The sequence below is a fragment of the Ascaphus truei genome, assembly GCF_040206685.1.
Source record: "Ascaphus truei isolate aAscTru1 chromosome 3 unlocalized genomic scaffold, aAscTru1.hap1 SUPER_3_unloc_2, whole genome shotgun sequence".
NCBI classification, from domain to species: Eukaryota; Metazoa; Chordata; class Amphibia; order Anura; family Ascaphidae; genus Ascaphus; species Ascaphus truei.
The window spans coordinates 737,565-760,244 of NW_027453825.1; the positions used below are offsets into that span (position 1 = coordinate 737,565).

Consider the following 22,680-nt stretch of genomic DNA (forward strand, 5'->3'; position numbering starts at 1 on the left):
AGGTTTTGGTGCCTGAGGCACAGGGAGATAAAGTAATTTGCCCAAAGTCACAAGGAGCCGATACCGGGAATTGTGCCCGGGTTCCCCTGATTCACACTGAGTGTCATTGTTTAGAGTCTTATCTCGCAGAGCCGCTCCTTCAGCTCATGGTGGCGGCTCCCACGGGCTGGAGCATATTTCACTTTGCACTTACTGATTTCTGCTATTGCCAGCATGGTTATTCCTCCATACTTCTTCCCCTGGTTATTCCTCCATACTTCTTCCCATGGTTATGTCTCACTACTTCTTCCCATGGTTATGTCTCCCTACTTCTTCCCATGGTCATTTCCTCCCTACTTCTTCCCATGGTCATTTCCTCCCTACTTCTTCCCATGGTTTTGTCTCCCTACTTCTTCCCATGGTCATTTCCTCCCTACTTCTTCCCATGGTTATGTCTCCCTACTTCTTCCCATGGTCATTTCCTCCCTACTTCTTCCCATGGTCATTTCCTCCCTACTTCTTCCCATGGTCATTTCCTCCCTACTTCTTCCCATGGTCATTTCCTCCCTACTTCTTCCCATGGTCATTTCCTCCCTACTTCTTCCCATGGTCATTTCCTCCCTACTTCTTCCCATGGTCATTTCCTCCCTACTTCTTCCCATGGTCATTTCCTCACTACTTCTTCCCATGGTCATTTCCTCCCTACTTCTTCCCATGGTCATTTCCTCCCTACTTCTTCCCATGGTCATTTCCTCCCTACTTCTTCCCATGGTCATTTCCTCCCTACTTCTTCCCATGGTCATTTCCTCCCTACTTCTTCCCATGGTTATTTCTTCCATACTTCTTGCCATGGTGTTTTCCTCCCTACTTCTTCCCATGGTGTTTTCCTCCCTACTTCTTCCCATGGTGTTTTCCTCCCTACTTCTTCCCATGGTGTTTTCCTCCCTACTTCTTCCCATGGTGTTTTCCATGGTGTTTTCCTCCCTACTTCTTCCCATGGTGTTTTCCTCCCTACTTCTTCCCATGGTGTTTTCCTCCCTACTTCTTGCCATGGTTATTTCCTCCCTACGTCTTGCCATGGTGTTTTCCTCCCTACTTCTTGCCATAGTTCTTTCCGCCCTACTTCTTCCCATGGTTATTCCTCCATACTTCTTCCCCTGGTTATTCCTCCATACTTCTTCCCATGGTTATGTCTCACTACTTCTTCCCATGGTTATGTCTCCCTACTTCTTCCCATGGTCATTTCCTCCCTACTTCTTCCCATGGTCATTTCCTCCCTACTTCTTCCCATGGTTTTGTCTCCCTACTTCTTCCCATGGTCATTTCCTCCCTACTTCTTCCCATGGTTATGTCTCCCTACTTCTTCCCATGGTCATTTCCTCCCTACTTCTTCCCATGGTCATTTCCTCCCTACTTCTTCCCATGGTCATTTCCTCCCTACTTCTTCCCATGGTCATTTCCTCCCTACTTCTTCCCATGGTCATTTCCTCCCTACTTCTTCCCATGGTCATTTCCTCCCTACTTCTTCCCATGGTCATTTCCTCCCTACTTCTTCCCATGGTCATTTCCTCCCTACTTCTTCCCATGGTCATTTCCTCCCTACTTCTTCCCATGGTCATTTCCTCCCTACTTCTTCCCATGGTCATTTCCTCCCTACTTCTTCCCATGGTCATTTCCTCCCTACTTCTTCCCATGGTCATTTCCTCCCTACTTCTTCCCATGGTCATTTCCTCCCTACTTCTTCCCATGGTCATTTCCTCCCTACTTCTTCCCATGGTCATTTCCTCCCTACTTCTTCCCATGGTCATTTCCTCCCTACTTCTTCCCATGGTCATTTCCTCCCTACTTCTTCCCATGGTCATTTCCTCCCTACTTCTTCCCATGGTCATTTCCTCCCTACTTCTTCCCATGGTTATTTCTTCCATACTTCTTGCCATGGTGTTTTCCTCCCTACTTCTTCCCATGGTGTTTTCCTCCCTACTTCTTCCCATGGTGTTTTCCTCCCTACTTCTTCCCATGGTGTTTTCCTCCCTACTTCTTCCCATGGTGTTTTCCATGGTGTTTTCCTCCCTACTTCTTCCCATGGTGTTTTCCTCCCTACTTCTTCCCATGGTGTTTTCCTCCCTACTTCTTCCCATGGTGTTTTCCATGGTGTTTTCCTCCCTACTTCTTCCCATGGTGTTTTCCTCCCTACTTCTTCCCATGGTGTTTTCCTCCCTACTTCTTGCCATGGTTATTTCCTCCCTACGTCTTGCCATGGTGTTTTCCTCCCTACTTCTTGCCATGGTTCTTTCCGCCCTACTTCTTCCCATGGTTCTTTCCTCCCTACTTATTCCCCTGGTTCTTTCCTCACTACTTCTTCCCCTGGTTCTTTCCTCCCTACTTCTTGCCATGGTTATTTCCTCCCTACTTCTTCCCATGGTTATTTCCTCCCTACTTCTTCCCATGGTTATTTCCTCCCTACTTCTTCCCATGGTTGTTTTCCTCCCTACTTCTTCCCATGGTTGTTTTCCTCCCTACTTCTTCCCATGGTGTTTTCCTCCCTACTTCTTCCCATGGTTCTTTCCTCCCTACTTCTTGCCATGGTGTTTTCCTCCCTACTTCTTCCCATGGTTATTTCCTCCCTACTTCTTCCCATGGTTGTTTTCCTCCCTACTTCTTCCCATGGTTGTTTTCCTCCCTACTTCTTCCCATGGTTGTTTTCCTCCCTACTTCTTCCCATGGTTCTTTCCTCCCTACTTCTTCCCATGGTGTTTTCCTCCCTACTTCTTCCCATGGTGTTTTCCTCCCTACTTCTTCCCATGGTTCTTTCCTCCCTACTTCTTCCCATGGTGTTTTCCTCCCTACTTCTTGCCATGGTTCTTTCCTCCCTACTTCTTGCCATGGTGTTTTCCTCCCTACTTCTTGCCATGGTGTTTTCCTCCCTACTTCTTGCCATGGTGTTTTCCTCCCTACTTCTTGCCATGGTTATTTCCTCCCTACTTCTTCCCGTGGTTATTTCCTCCCTACTTCTTCCCATGGTTCTTTCCTCCCTACTTCTTCCCATGGTGTTTTCCTCCCTACTTCTTCCCATGGTTCTTTCCTCCCTACTTCTTCCCATTGGTTATTTCCTCCCGACTTCTTCCCATGGTTATTTCTTCCCGACTTCTTCCCATGGTGTTTTCCTCCCTACTTCTTCCCATGGTGTTTTCCTCCCTACTTCTTCCCATGGTGTTTTCCTCCCTACTTCTTCCCATGGTTCTTTCCTCCCTACTTCTTCCCATGGTTATTTCCTCCCTACTTCTTCCCCTGGTTATTTCTTCCCTTGGCGTATTCTTTGTGTACTAGGATCTTCCATGAATACAAAGTAGGTGCCGGCTTTGGAAGCCATGTTTATTCAGTAACGTGCGCTGTAAACACGGAGCCATTTTGCACAGCACAACTTGCTGTTATAGGTAGTGTGCACGCTGCAGTTATACTTGGGGTGATGCTGTACTTCCCACTCACCTTTTCTTTCTGCTCCCTTGTATGAAATACACGATGACTCTTTAGCGTCCTCATGCACCAAAATGTCTCTTCCTGAAACCTGTCCCTCCTCCCCTCTCCCCTCTCCCCTCCTCCCCCCTCTCCCCTCCTCCCCCCTCTCCCCCAGCCCGTAAAATACCTTATCCCAAGCAAGACTGCTCATGCAACAGGATGGAGCCGTGCAGTATGATGATATAGCTTGTCAACACCAAGAATCATCATTGAACTCTATTTAGTGCCAAACGCGCCCCGCGCCTTACAGAAATAATATACAAGGCAGGGAAGAGTAATACACAGAGGCACGGCGCCCTAATATGTAACGGTGACTATTGGCAGAAACCAAGAGCTTGCAGGCTGCGCTGCACTGGGGCGGGGGCGCTGCACTGGGGCGGGGGCGGGTGCACTGGCGGGGGAGCTGCACTGGGGCGGGGGCGGGTGCACTGGCGGGGGAGCTGCACTGGGGCGGGGGCGCTGCGCGGGGGTGGGTGCACTGGCGGGGGAGCTGCACTGGTGGGGGCTGCACTGGTGTTTTTTGAGGCCTTGAGGTTGCCAGTTAGATATGTAGAAGGTTTCTTGAGTGGCCATTGTCCTCATCTTAACAGTGAATGTTTTCTCTTTGTGTATCCTCATGGCATAGTTACAATGAAGATTGTGCTATTCTCATCTCTACAGGCCAGTTACATGTAGACTTTAAGACCTTTGAGTTTCCATATAAAGCTCGCCCGTTGCTGAAAGACCCTTTGGTGTTTCTCTCTGCAGTTATACGGTTCAGGATTCCCTGGGCCTGGGCGTCACTCACTTTTAGTGTTAACTCATTTGCATGTTTATTTCTCCAGTTTCTGAGGGAAGACTTGAATTACCACGACCCAACAGTGAAGCACAGCACCTTCCACGGAGAGGACAAGCTCATCAGTGTGGAGGACCTATGGAACGCCTGGAAAATGTCAGAAGGTACAGGCCACTTTGCTGCATGATACCATGTAGGGTTCTCCAGCCCAGTGAGGACGATGCATGAAGCCAAACTCATTCCCAAATATATACATTACAAGAGAAAATAGGGAGCCAGCTTCATGGGGCAGAAAGAGATGCATAGTTACCCAAACCCCTACATGGGGCAGAAAGAGATGCATAGTTACCCAAACCTCTACATGGGGCAGAAAGAGATACATAGTTACCCAAACCCCTACATGGGGCAGAAAGAGATGCATAGTTACCCAAACCCCTACATGGGGAAGAAAGAGATACATAGTTACCCAAACCCCTACATGGGGAAGAAAGATACATAGTTACCCAAACCCCTAAATGGGGAAGAAAGAGATACATAGTTACCCAAACCCCTACATGGGGAAGAAAGAGATACATAATTAACCAAACCCCTACATGGGGCAGAAAGATGAATAGTTACCCAAACCCCTACATGGGGAAGAAAGAGATACATAGTTACCCAAACCCCTACATGGGGAAGAAAGATACATAGTTACCCAAACCCCTACATGGGGAAGAAAGAGATACATAGTTACCCAAACCCCTACATGGGGAAGAAAGAGATGCATAGTTACCCAAACCCCTACATGGGGAAGAAAGAGATGCATAGTTACCCAAACCCCTACATGGGGAAGAAAGATGCATAGTTACCCAAACCCCTACATGGGGAAGAAAGAGATGCATAGTTACCCAAACCCCTACATGGGGAAGAAAGAGATGCATAGTTACCCAAACCCCTACATGGGGAAGAAAGAGATGCATAGTTACCCAAACCCCTACATGGGGCAGAAAGAGATGCATAGTTACCCAAACCCCTACATGGGGAAGAAAGATGCATAGTTACCCAAACCTCTACATGAGGCAGAAAGATACATAGTTACACAAACCTCCACATGGGGCAGAAAGATACATGGTTACACAAACCTCGACATGGGGCAGAAAGATACATGGTTACACAAACCTCCACATGGGGCAGAAAGATACATGGTTACACAAACCCCTACATGGGGCAGAAAGATACATGGTTACACAAACTGCTGCATCTTTATATACTATATTAGTGAAAGCACTGTATGCCTGCCTGCCTGCCTGCCTGGATGTCCGGTGTCCCTAGGGGAAATCTCATTGGTCCCTTGGCCCGCCCCCGCACACCTCTCATTGGCCTGAGGCGGAGTGACGGGCCAAAGGACACACAGGGACACACACACACACACAGGGACACACACACAGGGACACACACACACACACAGGGACACACACACACACACACACTCCCCTCCCGGTGCCCCTCACTCCCCCGTCAGCTGGACAGCACCTCAACTTCCACACCCCCCCCCACCCTCCCTGTGCCCGAACTTACCCGGAGTCCCGTGTACACACACACACACATTCCCACCCCCCCCCAAGCTCACACACACCTCACCCCCCCCCCCAAGCTCACCCCCCCCCAAGCTCACACCCCGGCGCCGCTACAGTCAGCGGGGGAGCGGAGCGAGCGCCCGGGACACACGCGGGGGAGCGGCCACAACACGCGGCCTCCCGCCTCACATCCACGTGGGAGCGGCCGGATGGGTGAGGCAGCGGCAGGACGGGTGAGGCAGCGGCCGGATGGGTGACCCGGCGCCGCCTGCAACGCTCCTCGGCACCGCCGCCTCACCTCGAACCGGAGGGCAGCGGGGGGGGGCTCCCGCCCTGCAGGAGGCCTCATCTCGAGCCGGAGGGCAGCGGGGGGGCTCCCGCCCTGCAGGAGGCCTCACCTCGAGCCGGAGGGAAGCGGGGGGGCTCCCGCCCTGCAGGAGGTCTCACCTCGAACCGGAGGGCAGCGGGGGGGGCTCCCGCCCTGCAGGAGGCCTCACCTCGAGCCGGAGGGCAGCGGGGGGGCTCCCGCCCTGCAGGAGGCCTCACCCCGAGCCGGAGGGCAGCGGGGGGGCTCCCGCCCTGCAGGAGGCCTCACCCCGAGCCGGAGGGCAGCGGGGGGGGCTCCCGCCCTGCAGGAGGAAGATGCTGCCGACTGCAAGGTAAGCAGCTCCCCCCCCCCACACACATTCCTTCAGCGCCAGCCTCATCCCTCCATACACACACACACACTATATATATATATATATATATATATATCTATACATATATATATATATATATATATATATATATATCTATATACATACACATACACAGAGACACACACACACAGAGACACACACACACACAGACCACACACATGTACACACACACACACACACATGTAGGCACACACACACGCACATGTAGACACACACACACATGTACACACACACAGATGTAGACACACACACATGTAGGCACACACACACACACACACATGTAGGCACACACACACACACATGTAGGCACACACACACACACACACATGTAGGCACACACACACGTCCACAGACACACACACACACGTCCACAGTCACACACATGTAGACACACACACACATGTAGACACACACACATGTAGACAGACACACACACACACACACACACACACACACACACATGTAGACAGACATACACACACGTAGACAGACACACACACACAAGTACACAGACACACACACACACACACACACGTAGACACACACACACCTATACAGACACACGTATACACACACACACGTATACACACACACACACGTATACACACACACACACGTGTATATACACACAGACACACAGACACACAGACACACGTATATACACAGACACACGTATATACACAGACACACGTATACACACAGACACACGTATACACACAGACACACGTTTACACACACACGTATACACACGTATACACACGTATACACACAGACACACGTATACACACACACACACACGTACACACACGTATACACACACACACGTAGGCGCACGCATACACACACACGTAGACACACGTATACACACACACATGTAGACACACACACATGTAGACACACACACACGTAGACACACGTGTACACACACGTAGACACACGTATATACACAGGCACACGCAGACACACGTAGACACGCAGACACACGTAGACACGCAGACACACGTAGACACGCAGACACACGCAGACACGCAAACACACGCAGACACGCAGACACACGTAGACACGCAGACACACGCAGACACACGTAGACACGCAGACACACGTAGACACGCAGACACACGTAGACACGCAGACACACACACGTAGACACACACACACACGTAGACACACACACACACACACGTAGACACACACACACACACACACACACACACACACACACACACACACACATGTAGACACACACACACATAGACACACACACACACACGTAGACACACACACGTAGACACACACACGTAGACACACACACACACGTAGACACACACACGTAGACACACACACACGTAGACACACACACACGTAGACACACACACACGTAGACACACACACACACACACGTAGACACACACACACACACACGTAGACATACACACACACGTAGACACACACACACACACGTAAACACACACACACACACGTAGACACACACACGTAGACACACACACACACACACACAGACGTAGACACACACACGTATACACACACACACACACACATATTCACACACACACGTATACACACATGTATACACACACACACGTACACGTATACACACACACAGATAGACACACACACACACGTAGACACACACGTAGACACACACACACGTAGACACACACACACGTAGACACACACGCACGTACACACACGCACGTAGACACACACACATGTACACGTAGACACGTACACACACACATGTACACGTATACTCACACACATGTACACGTACACACACACATGGAGACATACACACACACATGTAGACATACACACACACGTATACACACACACACGTATACATACACATAATGTATACACACACACATGTATACACACACACACGTGTATTTACACACACATGTATACACACGCATATACACACACACGTGTATACACACACACAAACATGTATACACACACATGTATACACACACAAATGTATACACACACACACACACACACACATACTATGTATACACACAAACATGTATACACACACACACAAACATGTATACACACACGTGTATACACACATGTGTATACACACACATGTATACACACACACACATGTATACACACACACACACATGTATACACACACACACACAATGTCTACACACACGTGTATACACACACGTGTATACACGTGTATACACACACACGTACACACACACACGTACACATGTATACACACACACACACATACAATGTATACACACAAACATGTATACACACACACACAAACATGTATACACACACACACGTGTGTATACACACACACACACACACGTGTATACACACACACGTATTCACACACACACACACACACTATCCCCAGCACCACCACATCAGCACACCGCTATCCCATGCCCCCCCAGCACACTGGCATTCTCGGCTCCCCGCCTTTCCCAGCCCCCATCAACACCATCAGCACCCACACATCGGCACCTTTGCACCTCCCCCATCGGCACACCCACATCCGCACCCCCACATCAGCAACAAACCCTCCCAAATCAGCACACCGATACAATCACCATCAGTACAGCCACAGCAGCAGTACCACCGCACACCGCCATGGGCCGCGTGGACCACTCCCCACCCAAATGCCACCCCCACACCACAAACATCCCGGGCAACGCCGGGGCTCTCAGCTAGTGACTATATAAACTAAACAGGCTAATGTGGAGACTGTGTATAAGAAAATATATTCACTTCCGGGTTGTGCGCGTGGGGGTGCGCGTGTGCCTGTCAGTCTTTGCAAATCAGCCCATAGAGTGAACCCATATAGAGAACCCATATAGTGGCGGCTGGGAGAGCCCATAGAGTGCCGGCTGAGAGAGCCCATATAGAGAGCCCGTAGAGTGGCGGCTGGGAGAGCCCATATAGAGAGCCCATAGAGTGCCGGCTGAGAGAGCCCATATAGAGAGCCCGTAGAGTGCCGGCTGGGAGAGCCCATATAGAGAGCCCATAGAGTGGCGGCTGGGAGAGCACATAGACTGCCGTCTGGGAGAGCCCATATAGAGAGCCCGTAGAGTGCCGGCTGGGAGAGCCCATATAGAGAGCCCATAGAGTGCCGGCTGAGAGAGGCCATATAGAGAGCCCATAGAGTGCCGGCTGAGAGAGGCCATATAGAGAGCCCATAGAGTGCCGGCTGGGAGAGCCCATATAGAGAGCCCATAGACTGCCGGCTGGGAGAGCCCATATAGAGAGCCCATAGAGTGGCGGCTGGGAGAGGCCGTATAATGGCGGCTTTTATCTGTAACGTATTGAATGCACTCACAAAAATCCAAGCCGTGGGGGCACGGTCAGTGTAAACTCTGGACACTGCTGGGATGGCCGGACATTGGGACGCTCTGTAGAACACCGCTCTAGCCGTCTTGGCGCTATGAAGGCAGGTCCTTCATCACCAGAACGGCATCTGATTGTGGGGAAGACGCGAGAGATGCGTCCTGGCGTCGCACCCTCCCTGCCGCCTCCGGTTAATACACAATATACATTTTGTTTGGCGTTTTGCTGTTGTGCTTTTTGGAATTGTACTTCCTGGTTACAGCTGAAATGATACGAAGCCATTCTTCTGTTCTGAAACAGCCACTAAAAGTTATGGGCAGGTAGGTCCGTGGCTGAGAGATCCGTGGCTGAGAGATTTCACTCGCTCCGTTGTCAGAATATTGTGTATCACTCCGAGGTCGTTAATAACTGCATTCAGATCGGCAAACACTTTGTGTTCCTAGATAGTCCTTTGTGTAGTTGAAGTGTTGCGTTGTAAGCAGTGAACAGATACACTTCTTTATCACAAGTGTTTCAGTGTTGGGGTTATCTCTGACCACTTCTCCGGCTGGTTACCACTACAGCGGAAGTGACAGCCGCTTATTCACTGGCACCGTCGCCCTGTGAGAGAGAGCAGGGTGTCTGTGTTGAGGTTACCAGTCTCTTGCGCTTGTGATTAGCAGAAGTAGCTACTTGTTTCCTTCAGTAAATTCAGTGCTTATCTCCTGTGTGCGGCCTGGTGACAGCACTGAACCCCAGGCCTGTGTGTGAGGGTGAGTTGCTGGCAGGGAGGCATTAGGTTGGGCCTAGTTTAAATGGCACAGAAGCAGCACCTGAATCTACTTACTTTTATTCCAAATGATTGAGAGTAGCAGTTGGCCTTGAGGTCGCCAGCCCGTCCCGTACATGCAAATTACAATAATGCAAGTGGAGCACCATTCATTATTTTTCTACATGGTTACCCATAAACCCTATATTCGTAATGTTATTAATGTATAATAATGCCCCAACACATGGTAAAACAAAAGGGAGGGAACCCGCACACAGACAAACAATGAGTGCGTGTCAATCAAAAACGATGTCGTACTAAAATGACACATAGAGGACACCGTACTGAGTACAGACGTAGAAAGGTGAGCTCCGCGCAAGAGCAAAGGCTGCGGAGAAGTCACCATGAATGCAGCCGATACTTGGCCAGGTGTGCGGCCTGTAGGACAAGGGGAGATAATATGGGGACGTGAGAGGGTGGGTCACACTGGGGGAGGCGAGCCAGATATCCGGGGGGGGGGGGGGGGAACCCTTTGGGGTTGATTGGGGTCACCGGGTCATTGGGCAAATATTAATACCAAAATATTTTATTTGAAATCTTAAAGCTGCAGCTCAAGCTGCCGTTTTTAAAAAGAAATATATAATTTCCCCCAATTCTATATGTGCATCAATACAATCTGCACACTGACGGGTGATTAGCTGCAGATCAGTATGTGCATCAATACGATCTGCACACTGACGGGTGATTACCTGCAGATCAGTATGTGCATCAGTACAATCTGCACACTGACAGGTGATTAGCTGCAGATCGATCCGTTCTCCTGTAATCAATCGCTTGCTCAGGGTTATTTAATTCAGTTCTTGCACAGCATTCTGGGCAATATAGTTCCTAGAATGAGTGACTGGGCAGTTACTATGTACAATTGGTTCACTGCTAGAGAGAGGGCGGGCTCAGGAACCAGAGCCTATCAGAAGGGGAAGGGGGTGTGACTTTGGAAATGATTCCTACATTAGAAACATTAAACATGTCTATAAAACATTCTTTTTTACATTTTTTTAAATGCTCCAAGTATTTTCTCCTAGGGGCCTATGCAGAGAGCAGCGGTAAGGGGAATAGCGGCATTTTTTGGAGAAAAATGCCTGTAGAAAGGCAGGTACTGGCGAGTTTTAAAAAAAGCGCCATTTTTTTTTTCTATTTGCAAATTTCGCCGCGCGGCTGGAGAGAATCTAAATCTCTCCAGTGTTGAAAACTGCCGTATTCAGAGAGGCGCGATCGCCATCTAGCTTCTCCAAAAAAATTTGGCAAGAAGCTGGAGCTCGGCGGCCGGTGGGGGAGAAAAAAAAAAACGTGATTTTTTCCCCACAAGTTTCAACAGCGCGCATAGCGCCGGTTGAAACTCTCCATATGCAGACAGGATTCTAAATGCAGTTTTCGGAGCTTTCTGCATATGGAGAAAAAAACTCTCCATTAAAGCTACTTTTTATTCCCCTCTCCAATTTTAAATAGCGCTGCTCTCTCAATGAGGCCCCTAGTACGGAACTGATGTATCAATAAAAACAACACATGTAGGATATTGCTTGAACTGAGGCTTTAAAGGTGCCCGTCATTGTGATATTTCCTAGTACTATATATGTGTGTGTGTGTGTGTGTGTGTATATGTATGTATATATGTGTGTGTATATGTATATATATACACACACACACACACACCTCTCTCTCCCTCTCTCTCCCTCTCCCCACACACATACACACGCATATATACACATACACACACAAGCATATATACACATACTCTTACATCACTAACATTCAGGGATTATTTAACACCTTAAGTCATAAATCGCATACAGCACAGGAGGGAGGGTTAGGCCTCAGTCACAGATACATTCCAGGACGCACTGTTTTTAAGTTTAAACTTTCTTGCTTTATCCAATGTAACACCGCCGGAAGGAGAGATCAGTGTATCTCGCACAAATAAAAGCACTATTCATGGGGTTTCCACCACCCCTCAATGAATTGTATGTTTTGGCATATTAATGTGCCCATCACATTTAGACTTTTCTGTAAAACTTAAATACAGTAGCTTAAAATGGGAACTGTAGCTATGCTGCAGGTTGTGATACTTTTCAGTGGGCCAGCATAGCATTGGAGTTCTTAATCAATACAATGATGGTGTATTGTGGCAGCACAGAGGGAAGGAAGCATTTCTATGCGAAGGTGAGAAGTATGGGTGCAGGAACTCTGTAGCGAGTCTTCATGTGGAGGATAGGAAGGTAGGAGCAGTATGCAGGGGTCGGGGTGAATGAATAGCAGACGTGAGGTGAGGTTACAGGAACCTTGAACTCCTTCCAGTCAGTAACCACCATTACACATTGTGTGCTTTTAAAAGCTTTCCCAGGCACCTGAACCAAACCAGTTTTATGGGGGGCCCAACCCATATAATATAAATATGTGAAGTATTGTCTGTAAAACGACCGTGAGGCAAATACATTGGCCGTTCCTAAAACCCATGGTGGCTGGTGTTCCCAAAGGAGGGTGTGAGAGCCTCTGAGAGAATGTGTTGTATTTACAGTGAAGTAAAAGCACGCGGCTATACAAGAAGTGTTGCTGAGAGGGTCAACACTGAAAGTAGACCCCGTGCAGTGCCCTGCAATGTTTGTTTTTAAGGAGCGTATGGGCTAAAAGTTCTTGACCAATCCAGAGAGTTGCTGTGCAGAGCAGAGAGTTGCTGTGCAGAGCAGAGCGTTGCTGTGCAGAGCAGAGCGTTGCTGTGCAGAGCAGAGCGTTGCTGTGCAGAGCAGAGCGTTGCTGTGCAGAGCAGAGAGTTGCTGTGCAGAGCAGAGAGTTGCTGTGCAGAGCAGAGAGTTGCTGTGCAGAGCAGAGTTGCTGTGCAGAGCAGAGAGTTGCTGTGCAGAGCAGAGAGTTGCTGTTCAGAGCAGAGAGTTGCTGTGCAGAGCAGAGAGTTGCTGTGCAGAGCAGAGAGTTGCTGTGCAGAGCAGAGAGTTGCTGTGCAGAGCAGAGAGTTGCTGTGCAGAGCAGAGAGTTGCTGTGCAGAGCAGAGAGTTGCTGTGCAGAGCAGAGAGTTGCTGTGCAGAGCAGAGCGTTGCTGTGCAGAGCAGAGCGTTGCTGTGCAGAGCAGAGAGTTGCTGTGCAGAGCAGAGAGTTGCTGTTCAGAGCAGAGAGTTGCTGTGCAGAGCAGAGAGTTGCTGTGCAGAGCAGAGAGTTGCTGTGCAGAGCAGAGAGTTGCTGTGCAGAGCAGAGAGTTGCTGTGCAGAGCAGAGAGTTGCTGTGCAGAGCAGAGAGTTGCTGTGCAGAGCAGAGAGTTGCTGTGCAGAGCAGAGAGTTGCTGTGCAGAGCAGAGAGTTGCTGTGCAGAGCAGAGAGTTGCTGTGCAGAGCAGAGAGTTGCTGTGCAGAGCAGAGAGTTGCTGTGCAGAGCAGAGAGTTGCTGTGCAGAGCAGAGAGTTGCTGTGCAGAGCAGAGAGTTGCTGTGCAGAGCAGAGAGTTGCTGTGCAGAGCAGAGAGTTGCTGTGCAGAGCAGAGAGTTGCTGTGCAGAGCAGAGAGTTGCTGTGCAGAGCAGAGAGTTGCTGTGCAGAGCAGAGAGTTGCTGTGCAGAGCAGAGAGTTGCTGTGCAGTGCGGAGCAGAGAGTTGCTGCTGTGGAGCAGAGCGTTGCTGTGCGGAGCAGAGCGTTGCTGTGCGGAGCAGAGCGTTGCTGTGCGGAGCAGAGAGTTGCTGTGCGGAGCAGAGCAGAGAGTTGCTGCTGCGGAGCAGAGCGTTGCTGCTGCGGAGCAGAGCGTTGCTGCTGCGGAGCAGAGAGTTGCTGTGCGGAGCAGAGAGTTGCTGTGCGGAGCAGAGAGTTGCTGTGCGGAGCAGAGAGTTGCTGTGCGGAGCAGAGAGTTGCTGTGCGGAGCAGAGAGTTGCTGTGCGGAGCAGAGAGTTGCTGTGCGGAGCAGAGAGTTGCTGCTGCGGAGCAGAGAGTTGCTGCTGCGGAGCAGAGAGTTGCTGCTGCGGCGCAGAGAGTTACTGCTGCGGAGCAGAGAGTTGCTGCTGCGGAGCAGAGAGTTGCTGCTGTGGAGCAGAGAGTTGCTGCTGTGGAGCAGAGAGTTGCTGCTGCGGAGCAGAGAGTTGCTGCTGCGGAGCAGAGAGTTGCTGCTGTGGCGCAGAGAGTTGCTGCTGCGTGGTAATGTGGATTTGGCTTGGGAGAGAGGAGTGTGTGAACGCAGCAGGTGAGGGAGTGTTCTGTATATCCTTAAACAGTCTGTGCTTTTCCTTTCATCGCTGTTTATTCAGCCGCACCCGGCCTGTGTAACCCACAATCTAACATTGGGAAAGGGAGTTCCTGCTCAATGGCTTTTTATTGGGTCGTTAATAGTTCTCTAACATCTCCTCTATCAATTAAAGAGGCAGTTTTATTTGAATACAGTTATTTGTAATGGGAGCGTTTCCGTATTTTAGAAATGAAGCACGAGTCTCATCCCAGCGATATCAGACAGCTGGGAAAAGCTAACGAAAGTAAAACCCTCTCTATCCACCTTTAGGACCCACCTTAAGACACACTTGCTTAAAGAAGCATATAAATAGCACTGTGGATATTCTGAACACATGATACATAAAGCTTGGCCCCCTGCAGACGCACTTACCAGAACTCCCTCCTACTGTCTCTGTACGTTCTCCCTACCTACCAATCAGACTGTAAGCTCCTCGGGGCAGGGACTCCTCTTCCTTAATGTTACTTTTATGTCTGAAGCGCTTATTCCCATGATCTGTTATTTATATTATCTGTTATTTATTTGATTACCACATGTATTACTGCTGTGAAGCGCTATATAAATAAAGACATACAATACGAAAGCCCTCCTGTCTCAGCTATGAATGTAATGAGGTTTCCCCTGGAATTGCACCACTCTTGATGCATGTTCCCAGCCTGGGAGATGGTCATTAGCCAACGGGGGGGGGGGGGGCGCCCCCCATCTCTGCTGGGCCTGGTGATGGAGGGGGGTTGGCTTCCGTTACCGGTCGTCTGGTGAGGGATAGAGGGCAGGCGGGAGTGTGAGGGAAAGAGGGCAGGCAGGAGCGTGAGGGGAAAGAGGACAGGAGTGTGAGGGAAAGAGGGCAGGCGGGAGTGTGAGGTAAAGAGGGCAGGCGGGAGCGTGAGGGAAAGAGGGCAGGCGGGAGTGTGAGGGGAAAGAGGGTAGGAGTGTGAGGGGAAAGAGGGCAGGCGGGAGTGTGAGGGGAAAGAGGGTAGGAGTGTGAGGGGAAATAGGGCAGGCGGGAGTGTGAGGTAAAGAGGGCAGGCGGGAGTGTGAGGGGAAAGAGGGTAGGAGTGTGAGGGGAAAGAGGGCAGGCGGGAGCGTGAGGGGAAAGAGGGTAGGAGTGTGAGGGGAAAGAGGGCAGGCGGGAGCGTGAGGGAAAGAGGGCAGGCGGGAGTGTGAGGGGAAAGAGGGTAGGAGTGTGAGGGGAAAGAGGGCAGGCGGGAGTGTGAGGGGAAAGAGGGTAGGAGTGTGAGGGGAAAGAAGGCAGGCGGGAGCGTGAGGGAAAGAGGGCAGGCGGGAGCGTGAGGGAAAGAGGGCGGGAGCGTGAGGGAAAGAGGGCAGGCGGGAGTGTGAGGGAAAGAGGGCAGGAGCGTGAGGGAAAGAGGGCAGGCGGGAGTGTGAGGGAAAGAGGGCAGGAGCGTGAGGGAAAGAGGGCAGGCGGGAGTGTGAGGGAAAGAGGGCAGGAGCGTGAGGGGAAAGAGGGCAGGCGGGAGTGTGAGGGAAAGAGGGCGGGAGCGTGAGGGAAAGAGGGCAGGCGGGAGTGTGAGGGAAAGAGGGCAGGAGCGTGAGGGAAAGAGGGCAGGCGGGAGTGTGAGGGAAAGAGGGCAGGAGCGTGAGGGAAAGAGGGCAGGCGGGAGCGTGAGGGAAAGAGGGCAGGAGCGTGAGGGAAAGAGGGCAGGCGGGAGTGTGAGGGAAAGAGGGCAGGCGGGAGCGTGAGGGAAAGAGGGCGGGAGCGTGAGGGAAAGAGGGCAGGCGGGAGTGTGAGGGAAAGAGGGCAGGAGCGTGAGGGAAAGAGGGCAGGCGGGAGTGTGAGGGAAAGAGGGCAGGAGCGTGAGGGAAAGAGGGCAGGCGGGAGCGTGAGGGAAAGAGGGCAGGAGCGTGAGGGAAAGAGGGCAGGCGGGAGTGTGAGGGAAAGAGGGCAGGAGCGTGAGGGAAAGAAGGCAGGAGCGTGAGGGAAAGAGGGCAGGCGGGAGTGTGAGGGAAAGAGGGCAGGAGCGTGAGGGAAAGAAGGCAGGAGCGTGAGGGAAAGAGGGCAGGAGCGTGAGGGAAAGAAGGCAGGAGCGTGAGGGAAAGAGGGCAGGAGCGTGAGGGAAAGAGGGCAGGCGGGAGTGTGAAGGGAAAGAGGGCAGGCGGGAGCGTGAGGGGAAAGAGGGCAGGCGGGAGCGTGAGGGGAAAGAGGGCAGACGGGAGCGTGAGGGAAAGAGGGCAGGAGCGTGAGGGGAAAGAGGGCAGGCGGGAGCGTGAGGGGAGAGAGGGCAGGTGGAAGCGTGAGGGAAAGAGGGCAGGAGCGTGAGGGAAAGAGGGCAGGAGCGTGAGGGAAAGAGGGCAGGAGCGTAAGGGAAAGAGGGCAGGCGGGAGCGTGAGGGAAAGAGGGCAGGCGGGAGCGTGAGGGAAAGAGGGCAGGAGCGTGAGGGAAAGAGGGCAGGAGCGTGAGGGAAAGAGGGCAGGAGCGTGAGGGAAAGAAGGCAGGAGCGTGAGGGAAAGAAGGCAGGAGCGTGAGGGAAAGAGGGCAGGCGGGAGTGTGAGGGAAAGAGGGCAGGAGCGTGAGGGAAAGAGGGCAGGAGCGTGAGGGAAAGAGGGCAGGAGCGTGAGGGAAAGAAGGCAGGAGCGTGAGGGAAAGAGGGCAGGAGCGTGAGGGAAAGAGGGCAGGCGGGAGTGTAAAGGGAAAGAGGGCAGGCGGGAGCGTGAGGGGAAAGAGGGCAGGCGGGAGCGTGAGGGGAAAGAGGGCAGACGGGAGCGTGAGGGAAAGAGGGCAGGAGCGTGAGGGGAAAGAGGGCAGGCGGGAGCGTGAGGGGAGAGAGGGCAGGTGGAAGCGTGAGGGAAAGAGGGCAGGAGCGTGAGGGAAAGAGGGCAGGAGCGTGAGGGAAAGAGGGCAGGAGCGTAAGGGAAAGAGGGCAGGCGGGAGCGTGAGGGAAAGAGGGCAGGCGGGAGCGTGAGGGAAAGAGGGCAGGCGGGAGCGTGAGGGAAAGAGGGCAGGAGCGTGAGGGAAAGAGGGCAGGCGGGAGCGTGAGGGGAGAGAGGGCAGGCGGAAGCGTGAGGGGAATGAGGGCAGGCGGGAGCGTGAGGGAAAGAGGGCAGGAGCGTGAGGGAAAGAGGGCAGGAGCGTGAGGGAAAGAGGGCAGGCGGGAGTGTGAGGGAAAGAGGGCGGGAGCGTGAGGGAAAGAGGGCAGGCGGGAGTGTGAGGGGAAAGAGGGCAGGCGGGAGCGTGAGGGGAAAGAGGGCAGGCGGGAGCGTGAGGGAAAGAGGGCAGGAGCGTGAGGGAAAGAGGGCAGGAGCGTGAGGGAAAGAGGGCAGGCGGGAGTGTGAGGGGAAAGAGGGCAGGCGGGAGCGTGAGGGAAAGAGGGCAGGAGCGTGAGGGAAAGAGGGCAGGAGCGTGAGGGAAAGAGGGCAGGCGGGAGTGTGAGGGAAAGAGGGCGGGAGCGTGAGGGAAAGAGGGCAGGCGGGAGTGAGGGGAAAGAGGGCAGGCGGGAGTGTGAGGGGAATGAGGGCAGGCGGGAGCGTGAGGGAAAGAGGGCAGGAGCGTGAGGGAAAGAGGGCAGGCGGGAGTGTGAGGGAAAGAGGGCAGGCGGGAGCGTGAGGGAAAGAGGGCAGGTGCGTGAGGGAAAGAGGGCAGGCGGGAGCGTGAGGAGAGAGGGCAGGAGCGTGAGGAGAGAGGGCAGGCGGAAGCGTGAGGGAAAGAGGGCAGGCGGGAGCGTGAGGGGAATGAGGGCAGGCGGGAGCGTGAGGGAAAGAGGGCAGGAGCGCGAGGGAAAGAGGGCAGGCGGGAGCGTGAGGGAAAGAGGGCAGGAGCGTGAGGGAAAGAGGGCAGGCGGGAGCGTGAGGGAAAGAGGGCAGGAGCGTGAGGGAAAGAGAGCAGGAGCGTGAGGGGAGAGAGAGCAGGCGGAAGCGTGAGGGGAATGAGGGCAGGCGGGAGTGTGAGGGAAAGAGGGCAGGAGCGTGAGGGAAAGAGGGCAGGTGGGAGTGTGAGGGAAAGAGGGCAGGAGCGTGAGGGAAAGAGGGCAGGCGGGAGCGTGAGGGAAAGAGGGCAGGAGCGTGAGGGAAAGAGGGCAGGCGGGAGCGTGAGGGGAGAGAGGGCAGGCGGAAGCGTGAGGGGAATGAGGACAGGCGTGAGGGAAAGAGGGCAGGAGCGTGAGGGAAAGAGGGCAGACGGGAGTGTGAGGGAAAGAGGGCAGGCGGGAGCGTGAGGGAAAGAGGGCAGGCGGGAGCATGAGGGAAAGAGGGCAGGTGGGAGCGTGAGGGAAAGAGGGCAGGCGGGAGTGTGAGGGAAAGAGGGCAGGCGGGAGTGTGAGGGAAAGAGGGCAGGAGCGTGAGGGAAAGAGGGCAGGCGGGAGTGTGAGGGAAAGAGGGCAGGAGCGTGAGGGGAAAGAGGGCAGGCGGGAGTGTGAGGGAAAGAGGGCAGGAGCGTGAGGGAAAGAGGGCAGGCGGGAGCGTGAGGGGAGAGAGGGCAGGCGGAAGCGTGAGGGGAATGAGGGCAGGCGGGAGCGTGAGGGAAAGAGGGCAGGCGGGAGTGTGAGGGGAATGAGCGCAGGCGGGAGCGTGAGGGGAATGAGGGCAGGAGCGTGAGGGGAATGAGGGCAGGAGCGTGAGGGAAAGAGGGCAGGCGGGAGTGTGAGGGGAAAGAGGGCAGGCGGGAGTGTGAGGGGAAAGAGGGCAGGCGGGAGCGTGAGGGGAAAGAGGGCAGGCGGGAGCGTGAGGGGAAAGAGGGAAGGCTGGAGTGTGAGGGGAAAGAGGGCAGGCGGGAGCGTGAGGGGAAAGAGGGAAGGCTGGAGTGTGAGGGGAAAGAGGGCAGGCGGGAGTGTGAGGGGAAAGAGGGAAGGCTGGAGTGTGAGGGGAAAGAGGGAAGGCTGGAGTGTGAGGGGAAAGAGGGCAGGCGGGAGTGTGAGGGGAAAGAGGGCAGGCGGGAGTGTGAGGGGAAAGAGGGCAGGTGGGAGCGTGAGGGGAAAGAGGGAAGGCTGGAGTGTGAGGGGAAAGAGGGCAGGATGGAGCGTGAGGGGAAAGAGGGAAGGCTGGAGTGTGAGGGGAAAGAGGGCAGGTGGGAGCGTGAGGGAAAGAGGGCAGGCGGGAGTGTAAGGGGAAAGAGGGCAGGAGCGTGAGGGGAAAGAGGGAAAGAGTGTGAGGGAAAGAGGGCAGGCGGGAGCGTGAGGGAAAGGGCAGGCGGGAGCGTGAGGGGAAAGAGGGTAGGAGTGTGAGGGAAAGAGGGTAGGCGGGAGTGTGAGGGAAAGAGGGCAGGCGGTAGCGTGAGGGGAAAGAGGGCAGGCGGGAGTGTGAGGGGAAAGGGTAGGAGTGTGAGGGGGAAGAGGGCAGGCGGGAGTGTGAGGGGAAAGAGGGAAGGCGGGAGTGTGAGGGGAAAGAGGGCAGGCGGGAGTGTGAGGGGAAAGAGGGCAGGCGGGAGTGTGAGGGGAAAGAGGGCAGGTGGGAGTGTGAGGGGAAAGAGGGAAGGCTGGAGTGTGAGGGGAAAGAGGGCAGGCGAGAGTGTGAGGGAAAGAGGGCAGGCGGGAGTGTGAGGGGAAAGAGGGCAGGCGGGAGCGTGAGGGGAAAGAGGGAAGGAGTGTGAGGGAAAGAGGGCAGGCGGGAGCGTGAGGGGAAAGAGGGCAGGCGGGAGCGTGAGGGGAAAGAGGGCAGGCGGGAGTGTGAGGGGAAAGAGGGAAGGAGTGTGAGGGAAAAAGGGCAGGCGGGAATGTTAGGGAAAGAGGGCAGGCGGGAGCGTGAGGGGAAAGAGGACAGGCGGGAGTGTGAGGGAAAGAAGGCAGGCGGGAGCGTGAGGGGAAAGAGGGCAGGCGGGAGTGTGAGGGGAAAGAGGGCAGGTGGGGAGCATGAGGGGAAAGAGGGCAGGAGTGGGAGGGGAAAGAGGGCAGGAGTGGGAGGGGAAAGAGGGTAGGAGTGTGAGGGAAAGAGGGCAGGAGGGAGTGTGAGGGAAAGAGGGTAGGAGTGTGAGGGAAAGAGGGCAGGCGGTAGTGTGAGGGAAAGAGGGCAGGCGGGAGCGTGAGGGGAAAGAGGGCAGGCGGGAGTGTGAGGGGAAAGAGGGTAGGAGTGTGAGGGGAAAGAGGGCAGGCGTGTGAGGGGAAAGAGGGTAGGAGTGTGAGGGGAAAGAGGGCAGGCTGGAGTGTGAGGGGAAAGAGGGCAGGCGGGAGTGTGAGGGGAAAGAGGGCAGGAGTGTGAGGGGAAAGAGGGTAGGAGCGTATGGGAAAGAGGGCAGGCGGGAGCGTGAGGGGAAAGAGGGCAGGAGTGTGAGGGGAAAGAGGGTAGGAGCGTATGGGAAAGAGGGCAGGCGGGAGCGTGAGGGAAAGAGGGCAGGCTGGAGCGTGAGGGAAAGAGGGCAGGCGGGAATGGGTTGAAGGAATGGGGGTAGGAGTGAGAGGAAGAGAAGTGGGGGTATGAGTGTGAGGAAGAGAACTGGGGGTTGAAGGAATGGGGGTATGAGTGTGAGGGAGCCTGCGATCCCATGTGTTATCGGGTGGGAGAGGTCGGTCTTGGAAACATGTGTAGATATTTTGGGGAAGATTTAAGCTTTTGAGTGTCGGTTTTGTTGCCAGTTAAGTGTAAACTGTAGTGAGATGAATTGTATCCTCCGGCTGATAACACAGCAAGGGAACAGTGACCCACATGTGGCTGTAATTGCAGTAATCTGCAAACGCTTTGCTGCACATATAAACAAACCAGCTTCTAAAATTAGCTGCCGGACACGAGAAGCCTTCCAGGCCGGGAAAGCAGAGAGGGATAACAGGAGATCACCCACCTCCCAGGCCGGGAAAGCAGAGAGGGATCACAGGAGATCACCCACCTCCCAGGCCGGGAAAGCAGAGAGGGATCACAAGAGATCACCCACATCCCAGGCCGGGAAAGCAGAGAGGGATCACCCACCTCCCAGGCCGGGAAAGCAGAGAGGGATCACAGGAGATCACCCACCTCCCAGGCCGGGAAAGCAGAGAGGGATCACAGGAGATCACCCACCTCCCAGGCCGGGAAAGCAGAGAGGGATCACAGGAGATCACCCACATCCCAGGCCGGGAAAGCAGAGAGGGATCACAGGAGATCACCCACATCCCAGGCCGGGAAAGCAGAGAGGGATCACCCACCTCCCAGGCCGGGAAGCAGAGAGGGATCACAGGAGATCACACACCTCCCAGGCCGGGAAAGCAGAGAGGGATAACAGGAGATCACCCACATCCCAGGCCGGGAAAGCAGAGAGGGATCACAGGAGATCACCCACCTCCCAGGCCGGGAAAGCAGAAAGGGATCACAGGAGATCACCCACCTCCCAGGCCGGGAAAGCAGAGAGGGATCACAGGAGATCACCCACCTCCCAGGCCGGGAAAGCAGAGAGGGATCACAGGAGATCACCCACATCCCAGGCCGGGATAGCAGAGAGGGATCACAGGAGATCACCCACCTCCCAGGCTAGGAAAGCAGAGAGGATCACAGGAGATCACCCACCTCCCAGGCCGGGAAAGCAGAGAATGATCACCGGAGATCACCCACCTCCGAGGCCGGGAAAGCTGAGAGATCACAGGAGATCACCCACCTCCCAGGCCAGGAAAGCAGAGAGGGATCACAGGAGATCACCCACCTCCCAGACCGGGAAAGCAGAGAGGGATCACCGGAGATCACCCACCTCCCAGGCCGAGAAAGCACGGAGAGATCACCGGAGATCACCCACCTCCCAGGCCGGGAAAGCAGAGAGGGATCACCGGAGATCACCCACCTCCCAGGCTGGGAAAGCAGAGAGGGATCATAGGAGGTCACCCACCTCCCAGGCCGGGAAAGCAGAGGGATCACCGGAGATCACCCACCTCCCAGGCCC

The 22,680-nt window shown here is 54.0% G+C and overlaps 1 protein-coding gene across 2 annotated transcripts in view; it reads left to right on the plus strand.

Annotated features, from left to right (window-relative positions):
• Nucleotides 1-4,323: 4,323 nt before the first annotated feature.
• The window catches only part of STIM1 (stromal interaction molecule 1), a 118,219-nt gene continuing 99,862 nt past the window's right edge, over nt 4,324-22,680 (plus strand). For both annotated transcript variants that reach the window (XM_075580575.1, XM_075580576.1), the window contains exon 1: nt 4,324-4,434. In XM_075580575.1, coding sequence (XP_075436690.1) covers nt 4,425-4,434 — 10 coding nt within the window. In that variant the 5' untranslated portion in view covers nt 4,324-4,424. The remainder of the gene's footprint in view (nt 4,435-22,680) is intronic.